The sequence below is a fragment of the Panthera leo genome, chromosome B2 (assembly GCF_018350215.1).
Source record: "Panthera leo isolate Ple1 chromosome B2, P.leo_Ple1_pat1.1, whole genome shotgun sequence".
NCBI classification, from domain to species: Eukaryota; Metazoa; Chordata; class Mammalia; order Carnivora; family Felidae; genus Panthera; species Panthera leo.
This window is the reverse complement of record NC_056683.1, coordinates 1,777,662-1,787,335: the sequence shown is the minus strand read 5'-3', so window position 1 is coordinate 1,787,335 and position 9,674 is coordinate 1,777,662. Positions and strand designations below refer to the sequence as shown.

The window sequence follows — 9,674 nt, the reverse complement described above, 5'->3', positions numbered from 1 at the left end:
GCCGGTTTCCTTCCACCTCTCTTAGAGAGGCCCTCGGTGGTCCACAAACCATGATACCCCGAATGGTATGTGGGGGTCTGTGTGGTGCTGTTTCCAGTGACTTTACTGCAAGGCTGGGGAGGCTCTCTCTGCATCTGGACACTACCCTCCACTCAGCTAAAGCAGACAGTAATCTTCAAGGACCATGGGCCCTTGCCCTCACCTTTTCATAATTTTGCCAGAATTTATATGAGTCCCAGGCCCTCATCGCACTGGTGAGCACTGAGTGCACGTGGGGGTGTGTGTGGGTGAGGATGTGGTTTAAATTCTACATCCCCGCTTAATGCTCCAGAAACCCTTGCCGTCTTGCGACTGGCCTGCACGGGCTTGGCCAGTGTGTCAAAAGGCTGCCAGAGTGCGGGAGATCCCAGCGTCCGAGACCAGAACCTCACACACGAGGCATGATGGCACAGTTACCGGCCTCCTCCCTCTTCCCTCTTCTGCTAGTCGGCGTCACGTGCATGAATCCCAAGCCCCCAGAGAAGGTGAAGGTGAGTGAACTCCAGAGGGGGTGGGGCCGGGCTCCAAGGTAGAGTCACCCTTCTGTCCTTCTGTCCTGCATCAGTCATTCTTGCAAGACTCCCACCTCCGCTTGCTTTCTTCTTGTGCTTTCCATTAACCTTTCTTTTCTTCTTGCCTCTTCTTCAGTCCTATAAACGGTGTTCCTCGAGCCGAATCTAGGTAGGGAAGAGGCTCCTTACTCTGGTCCTTGCTCCTCTCCATCCCCCTTTAGGGTCGCCTGGATACCCTTCCAGCCACGTCAGGAAAGGCCTCAGCTGGGCCCCAGGCAAGGCTGGCGCGGGCATCACAGTGGGCGGCAGGGTTTGGGGGAGACCGTGGGCTAAGTCCTCTCAGTGGGATGCCCACGAAGAGGAGGAAAGAATCAATGTGGAAGTTTTACAGATGGATAAAGTCACAGAGCTACCAGAGAAGCATAAGTCACGTACAGAAATAACTGGAGGACTGAAGCAACTGAATTTGGAATCAAGTCTTGGATTCTGGCCTCAGTCTAGTCCCATTTCGTGGCTCCGTTGCCTTATTGAGACGTGTGTGTGTGTGTGTGTGTGTGTGTGTGTGTGTGGCGGTGGGAGGACAGCTCAGGGATGGATAGCTGGGATCTAGGTGACTTGGAGGCAGAATGGGATCATGAAGTGAGAGGCGAGCAAACTCTCGTCCTTAGCGGGGGGATCACTTTTGGTCACCCTTCACCTCTGGCAGCCTCTGCCATCTCATTATGAAGTCGTGGGTGACAGTGTCTACCTTGTGGGTGGGTGAACAGTAATTATGACACGTGCGATGTGCTCAGTAAAAGGCAGCTCTGGAAAGATCTTCCTACTGCTCTGAAATTGACCAGAGAACGCTCTACTTTTGAGACTTGATGTGCTTTTCTGTCACTGCATGCTGCCTGGTTGGGTATGAAGGCCCTGGACCCCGGGCTGTAGAATTTGCTCAATGAAAAGCTGAGTCTGGAGGTAGAGGAGACCTGTCATGTGGACTTAGATACGTTGGAAGCAGCACTGAGCTTCAGCAGTAAGTACCGCAAAGGGCTCTCCAGGCCCAGAGTCTCTCAATCCCCACACCCTGGTACCCAACATGATTGTCATTGATTTTCACTGCGGTAGCAAAGGGGGAAGAAGAGAAATCATGAAAAATGTTCAGCTTAGCACCGGCACCACGGACATGGAGATCGATGCTTTCACACAACATTCTCAGTTTTGCTGGCCTGCGTGTCTCTGTGCACTTAGGGGAAAGCGCAGAGGCCTGCTTAGAGGAGGCAGCCTTCTGACCAGGGGCAGGGACTGAGGCCCGCAGCCCGGTGTGCTAGCGAGAGCAGCAGCCGGCCAAGGAGGTTGGAGAAAGTCCGGTTTTGTTTGTGTGGCATCAGGACCGGTGCTGGCTGGCTGGCTGGCTGGCTAAAATCCTTTCTAGTCCCTTGGATTTCCAGGGAGTCTGGGTTAATCCTACTTTAAATCTGGACCTTCCTTATCGCATTTCGTCCTTCTCCCCTTTCTCTGACCAGTTCCTCTCTGCCTTTGTCTCACCATGAGGCTTGGTAGCTTCCTTTTCACACTCCCTGGATTCTGTGAGGCTGTGCTGATGAGCACTGTGGAGTCCAGACCCTTTGGGTCCCTCGTGGACTCTACAAGAATAGAGTGGGGGAAGAATAAGGCGAGATCTGCCTTGTAGAGGAATTGAACCTAAAATCAGGCGGCGAGAATGTCATGTACAAAGTATTTCCATAAGTTATATGGAACTTATTTGTGTCACATAGAATCCTGCTCAAGTATGCTCAGAAGATCCGGGGAGGAACAGGACAGACGGAGCCAGTGATGAAGGCGAGAATTCGATTCCTAGAGCACCATGCGGTGGGGGGCTGATTATGTGAGAGCAGCTGCTGCTGGACAGATGTTCGCGGCACCAGCGGGTGGTCTTGGGCTCTCGCTGTCCTCTACTGGGAGCTACAGAAGGAGCATCACGGTGGTGGCTTGTAAAACCATCACACGAGTAAGAGAGACGTGAGGGACAGAAGTATCCCAAGCAGGGCTGATGTTAGCTTCTAGAAGGTAAAACCTGGAAGGCCGCTTGAAGAGCTGGTGGGAATCTAGATGAATGTCTTCGTCTTACCCGCAGGGGAACTGAGGGTCAAGGATGAGAACGGCCCAGGTTCACAGGGAACTGGGGAGCAGAGCTGGCTTTGGATCCCAGGCCGGAGTTCCTTCGACACCACGCTGATGTGTGGAGCAAGCAGTCGGGAGGCCTCGGGAAAGTTACAGAAGTGACCAGGCCGTCCTCAGATACATAAGCCATCCCACACCTGCCCTTTGTGGGAGAGTCTAGGCGGGACACCTTCAGTCCAGAACCAGCAAGAAGCCTCATTTCCACGGAAGCACAAAGGGCAGCGAGCTTTTCTCTTTGGCCTCCCTTACTTCGTGAATCTCTGCTCTTTTCATCTCATCCTGGCACGTTTCCCGGCTCCTACCTCTGCCAGGATGACGGGAGGGGACATGACTGCCTGCTGCTCAAACACCATTGGCTGTCCAGTCACAAGACATACGTTTCCATCGTGTCGTGGACGCCTCAGACAAGCCCTGTTTGTTTGCTGGTTTGTTTTCAGTTAATGCAGCCGATACCGTTTGAGGGCGCTGACAGATTTCACAGGTGTTAGGAACCGTTACTAATGTTATCCTTTTAAAAATCTTCCAGATGGATTGCTACAAAGATGTGAAAGGCACCATCTACGAATATGACGCCCTCACTCTTAACGGAAAGGAACACGTTCACTTCAAGCAGTACGCGGGCAAGCACGTCCTTTTCGTCAACGTGGCCACCTACTGCGGTCTGACGGCTCAGTATCCTGGTAAGAATTCAGAGCCACTGTCCTTGGGATCACAGTTTCCTGCTCAGCATATTCTAAATCATAAGTAGAATTACATTCTAATTACGCCTTGAAGTAAATCCTCACGACCCAGTGATTTCATTCCCTCATGTCAGGAGCCAGCAAGCAATGGCCCACGGGTCAAATGTGGTCAGCCTGCTTCTGTGAACAAAGTTTTATTGGGACACAGCCATGCCCATGTGCGTCCATACTGTCCGTGGCTGATTTACGCCTCAAGGCCGAGTTGAGTAGTTGATGATAATAGGGATGGAGACCATCCGGCTTGCAGAGTCTAACGTGTCCACTGTCTTTATGCAAAGTTTGCTGAGCCCTTCCCTACGTCCTGCCTCTGCTTTGCTCCTGAGATTTCCGGGAGAATAGCGTATATCTGAGGACTCGGGGCCTCGGTGCAGATTCCAGAAGTCTTGGTAAATACGAGACAGCATTGATGTTTTTGAGACTTTTCCAGGGTAACTTGCGAAGGCAGAGGCGGCGGGGACGGGCTGCAGCTGTGTCTGTCCGGAGAGCTGGCCCAGCAGGTGGGGGTAGAGGCGAGTCGTCCGGCTGCACCTCAGGGTCTCCTGGACGTGGTTTCCCCGTCTCTGTGCGTTACTCAGGGAGCGATTTCATCTTTCTCGTATCTTCGGCCATGTGGTTTCGAAGCCGGTGAATAATGAACAGGAGAGGCACTTCTTATGTTTGAAGTAATAAGAGTTTCATTTTTTTGTTGTTTTTGATTATGTTGTGTTTTGAATAGGTAACATGTTCACAAGGCTCACAAATTATAGGAACCAAGTCTAGACTGAGAAGAAGTCTTTCCAGCTCCTTGTCCCCCTCTCTCTAGATGACCGGTGTTATGTTTACAGAATTCGCAAATTCTTTTTTCTGCCCCCCCCATTGTAACATAATGTAAATACTGCTTGTCACTTTGCTTTTTGTTTTAATGAAGTACTTTATTTATTTATTTATTTATTTTAAGTAGGCCCCATGTCCAATGTGGGGCTTGAACTCACAAGCTTGAGATTGAGAGTCACCCACTCTACTGACTGAGCCAACCAGGCATCCCACTAAAGTACTTTAGAGTTCAGACCACCTCCTCATTCTTTTTAAAGACTGAATGACACTCTATTGGACCATAATTCATTTTACCAGTTTACGGTGACTTTAAAAATTCATGTATTCAGTTCCCACTCTGTACAGAACAGACAAGGAAACTGAGGAATAGTTTCCCAAGGACTGAAAGATGGGATTCCTAATTTATTGTCTCTTTCCCAGAGCAAGTGATCATGTACGATGACTGAAGACAGGTAGGAAGGATGCGGGGAGAGGTACTGGGGAACCGTATGGAATCAGGAAGCCAATCTCTAGTTCGTAAAGAAAAAGGAAAGAAGAGGGGCGCCTGGGTGGCGCAGTCGGTTAAGCGTCCGACTTCAGCCAGGTCACGATCTCGCGGTCCGTGAGTTCGAGCCCCGCGTCAGGCTCTGGGCTGATGGCTCGGAGCCTGGAGCCTGTTTCCGATTCTGTGTCTCCCTCTCTCTCTGACCCTCCCCCGTTCATGCTCTGTCTCTCTCTGTCCCAAAAATAAATAAAAAACGTTGAAAAAAAAAATTAAAAAAAAAAAAAAAAGGAAAGAAGAAAGAAAAGGAAAGGAAAGAAGAAAGGAAGGAGGGAGGGAGGAAAGAAAAGGACTAAGAGGAGGCTCCTGTTGACCAGTTGGTTGTGGAGAATCTTCGTGGGACCGGCTAGTGTCTGTCAGGGCACTGAAACCATCTAGCTCAGAAAGGGTTAACAAAGAAGCTGATGACAAAAATCTGAGCAAAGGATGGGAAGACAGTGGAAGGAGGCAGGTGCAGGCTTGTGTGTTCCAGCATGTTGGTGAGCTCCTGTTGACCAGTTGGTTGTGGAGAATCTTCGTGGGACCGGCTAGTGTCTGTCAGGGCACTGAAACCATCTAGCTCAGAAAGGGTTAACAAAGAAGCTGATGACAAAAATCTGAGCAAAGGATGGGAAGACAGTGGAAGGAGGCAGGTGCAGGCTTGTGTGTTCCGGCATGTTGGTGAGGACTGACGTAGAACATCCTGAGGATGTTGAAGAACACCGGGAAGCTGGGCTTGGAGTTTCTCTGGCTCTCTCTGCCCATCAGGTCTATTTCCTGCTCCACCCAGGGGACCCAGTCTGTACAGAGGAGAGAAGCCCATTATCGTCATCTGTGTCTTTTTCTTAAAAAAAGAAAGAAAAAGAAAGAAAGAGAGAAAGAAGGAAAGATTGGGGCACCTGGGTGAGCCTCTTGACTTTGGCTCAGGTCATGATCTCTTGGCTCGTGGGCTCAAGCTCTGCATCGGGCTCTGTGCTGCCAGCTCAGAGCCTGGAGCCTGCTTCGGATTCTGTGTCTCCCTCTCTCTCTGCCCCTCCCCTGCTCACACTCTATGTCTCTCTGTCTCTCAAAAATAAACATTAAAATTAAAAAAGAAAGAAAGAAAGATTCAGTCCTGCAATTAACCAACCAGGGAAGGCAAACACTTTTTTTTAGTTGTGCTTAACAAAAGATATAACATAAAATTTACACTTGTAACCATTTCCAAGTTGTAGTGACCAGTAGTGTTAAGCGTGTTCACACTCACAGATCTGGAGACAAACCTCCAGAACTTTTTCATCCTGCCAGACTGAAACCGAACCCATTAAGTAACCCCTGCATGCACTGTCCATAAGCAGTCACACCTGTCACAGTCCATAGTAGCCTGGTGAGGTTTTGAAGAGTGAAGATGACTGGGGGCCAACTCAGAAGGAGGGCCAGAGAATTCTCTGGGATGGGACCTGGGCATCCCTGCTTTTCAGGAAGGGCCCTCTGCTGATCCTGATGTGCCACAGATTGGGGAAATATTACCCTATAATAAAATTATTACAAATAATAAAATATTTATTATAAATAATAAAATTATTATAATATAATAAAATATTACCCTATAATAAAAGCCCAATAAAGGGCTTTTGAATGCGTGTCTGGAACTCCAGCACGTGACTCCAGCCCTGTCACTAAAGGTCTTTCCAGCTAGAGACTTTTCCTTCCCTGAGCCTCTGTCTCCTTCTCTGTAAAATGGGTGGCTCCATAGATGTTTCTCTACACAAGGCAGAGTCTCCGGCCAGGCCACCAGACGGTCTCTTCTCTTCCCACAGAACTGAACGCACTTCAGGACGAGCTGAAGCCCTGGGGCCTGGTCGTGCTGGGCTTTCCCTGCAACCAGTTTGGGAACCAGGAACCAGGAGAGAACTCGGAGATCCTTCCGGGGCTGAAGTGAGTGCCTGCTTGGGCCCCCAGGAGGCCTCTGCCCACCTTTCTTCAGTCTGCGGGGCATGTTCACACGAGGCTTCCTGGGTCGGGGGTGGGTCACACCGACATCAACTTTGTCCTCCCCTGACGTGGGTCTGGCGGTATCTGGACACTCTCCTTCTCCCTGGGAGTGAGGTCTGGACGGACTGCAGAGGAGCAGGACCGCAGAACGGAAGCAGTGCAGGGGCACAGGCTCAGGTTGTGGAACAGAGACAAGTTACGTGAATCAGGGAGCCTGATGTAAATAAAGAATGGCCTTATTAAAAAAAAAAAAAAAAAAAAAGAGGTTAGAGTGGAAGAGAGCCAAAGCATAAGAGACTCTTAAAAACTGAGAACAAACTGAGGGTTGATGGGGGGTGGGAGGGAGGGGAGGGTGGGTGATGGGTATTGAGGAGGGCACCTTTTGGAATGAGCACTGGGTGTTGTATGGAAACCAATCTGACAATAAATTTCATATATTGAAAAATAATAATAATAATAAAAAAAGAATGGCCTTATTTCCCCGGGCCCTGTTTTCTGTATCTGCCCTTCTTCCTGCCCTTCCCATGACCCCCAGCCCCGGGGCCCCCCACAGCCTTCTCTCCTACACTCTGGAGCTCTCTGGCAACTGTGAGTCATTGCAGGTATGTGCGTCCAGGGAGAGGATATGTACCGAACTTCCAGCTTTTTGAGAAAGGGGATGTGAATGGCAAAACAGAACAGAAAGTCTTCAGCTTCTTGAAGGTGAGTGAGTTACTGACCCAAACCTCTTCTTCCCTCTTCCCTTCCTTACAACCGATGTGGTGGAAAAGGGTCTCATGCCCGCAAACGGGATGAGATGTTTGCAAGAGATCTCCAGCTCAGCAGAGGGATCGGGGTTTCATTTGTCCATTTATGAAGCTCTGGCTTTGGTGACGGAGAGCGCTGTGTAGAACGACAGTGTTTCTGAGGACCAGCCTGCGTGGTGAATTCATTCATTCAAGGTACATTTGCGGAGTCTCAGGCAGTTTCCTAAACAATACGGATAAAAAGAAGACACAGTCCCTACTCCTTGATGGGTTAGTATTGGAGAGGGAGACGTAGAAATCAACAGGTTAATAAGTGCCTTTGGTAAAACGCTGACTTTTAGGTACAGAGAACTGGAGGCCACTTTTAGGCAGCGCCGGCTCACGTCGCGATTTTTATACGCTCTCAGCAAATGGAAGAAAACAAGACAGTGTAAGGACGGTTTCGGAAACTCAGCTGACTTACAGCGTTTCCCGTTAGTCTCAGATCAGGACGTATATAGAATTTATTCTTACGGTAACCTTTTTTAAATTAAATGATGAAGTGATGATGTTTCTGAAAGGTTTTGTTATTTGATGAAACAAAATGTGGAACTCCATGTTGGTCCCAAAGATATTTGTGAGATGCTTCTGGTCCAGGAACCCTGAGACCTGGAGAAGCACATTCTAATCTAAGCCATTCACTTTGCAGAACAGGAAACTGACAGCCCCAGAGGTGACGTGTCTTACCCACAGCAGCATGGCTGTGTGATCACAGGGTCACCGGGGGGCAGGAGGAGGGAACAGACTCTTCCTGTAATACCGACAGCCATCTTTAAAAAAAATTTTTTTTTAAACATTTATTTATTTTTGAGACAGAGAGAGAGAGAGAGCATGAACAGGGGAGGGTCAGAGAAAGAGGGAGACACAGAATCCGAAACAGGCTCCAGGTTCTGAGCTGTCAGCACAGAGCCTGATGCGGGGCTTGAACCCACAGACTGTGAGATCATGACCTGAGCTGAAGTTGGACGCTTAACCCACTGAGCCACCCAAGCGCCCCCCGACAGCTGTCTTGATGGTTGCCATGGTGGCAATCAGAGTTGTTGAGAATCACAGGAAATCAGAGTATCTAGGCATGGGAGGGGCGGATTCCCCGTGGGGGAAAGTAGCAGGAATGATGCTGTTTCTCTGTTCCTTCTCTGCTCCAGCTCTCCTGCCCTCACCCCTCTGAGGTGCTGGGCTCTTCCAGACACATATCCTGGGAGCCGGTAAAGGTCCACGACATCCGCTGGAACTTTGAGAAGTTCCTGGTGGGGCCCAACGGGGTCCCTGTCATGCGCTGGTTCCACCAGGCTCCCATCAGCACCGTCAGATCGGACATCCTGGAGTACCTGAAGCAGCTAAAAACGAAATAGGAATCCCGTGTGTGGGGCGGGAGCCATCCTGCTTCTTACCTGAAGACGTTTTTAGAAAATTCCGTGTTTCACTACGCTGTCTTCCTAAATGGCCTCCACTCGACTCAATCACTCTATCCTGCCGAAGTTCCCCCTCCCTACCAAGTAGGTTGATGCTCACAAGGCTGCTGCTGTTTCTCCTTGTAAGAGTACGGACGTGGGAGAAGCACAAAACACTGGAAACCCTACATCCTCAGACGCCTGTTACAGATGGCATCACTCCTATCCGTCAAGGGAAAATCAGCCTTCCGTGAGGATGGGTCAGTCTGCCACAATATCCTGGAGAAGTGCGTTCCTAGACACCACGTTGCCCCTGCTCTCTCCACCCGACAGGTGTAGAAAGAACAGTGGGGTGGTAGCCACACAGTCTGGGTTCCACCTCATAACGTTTTCCCTCCCCTAAGGACAAACACGCATTGTCAGTTCCCAAGTCTTTTCAGATCATCGTTCACCCGTGACACCCACCGTCCCACATGCACACCGACCTGTCATTCTGGTTTAGGAGCCCTGGGGTGGAGTGGGAGCAGGGGACTGCCTCGCATGAAGGGAGGGGCATCTCCAGAGCCTCCCTCTCACTTAGATCCTACAGAAACTTTCCTAGGGTCTGACCTCTAGTGACTCAGGCTACGACACCCGGGCCAGGCACCCTTGGAAGGATGGGCTTTCCTCTCTCCACCCTACGTTCCTCAGCATCACAGCCAGCCCTGTCCTGTCCCAATAAAATGTTTTCTGCA

General features: G+C 50.1%; 1 protein-coding gene across 4 annotated transcripts; it reads left to right on the top strand.

Annotated features, from left to right (window-relative positions):
• Positions 1–355: 355 nt before the first annotated feature.
• On the top strand, positions 356–9,674 carry GPX5 (glutathione peroxidase 5). 4 transcript variants are annotated; one of them, XM_042937638.1, is made up of 6 exons: positions 1,126–1,569; positions 2,312–2,375; positions 3,244–3,397; positions 6,590–6,707; positions 7,367–7,466; positions 8,695–9,674. In XM_042937638.1, exons 2-6 carry the CDS (start codon positions 2,370–2,372, stop codon positions 8,899–8,901), a joined length of 585 nt encoding a protein of 194 aa, XP_042793572.1. In that variant the 5' UTR covers positions 1,126–1,569; positions 2,312–2,369; the 3' UTR covers positions 8,902–9,674. The 4 variants fall into 4 exon arrangements, with proteins under 4 accessions (XP_042793575.1, XP_042793572.1, XP_042793573.1 ...); XM_042937641.1 differs by lacking the exons at positions 1,126–1,569; positions 2,312–2,375 and adding an exon at positions 356–530; XM_042937639.1 differs by lacking the exon at positions 2,312–2,375 and having other exon boundaries at positions 1,130–1,569.

What these genes read in the sequence shown, in the direction of transcription:
- GPX5 (XM_042937641.1), top strand. Translation starts at nt 441, where the DNA reads ATGATGGCACAGTTACCGGCCTCCTCCCTCTTCCCTCTTCTGCTAGTC. An exon ending in TCTGACGGCTCAGTATCCTG is followed by an intron (nt 3,398 to 6,589) that starts GTAAGAATTCAG and finishes CTCTTCCCACAG; the next exon opens with AACTGAACGCACTTCAGGAC. An exon ending in AAGTCTTCAGCTTCTTGAAG is followed by an intron (nt 7,467 to 8,694) that starts GTGAGTGAGTTA and finishes TCTCTGCTCCAG; the next exon opens with CTCTCCTGCCCTCACCCCTC.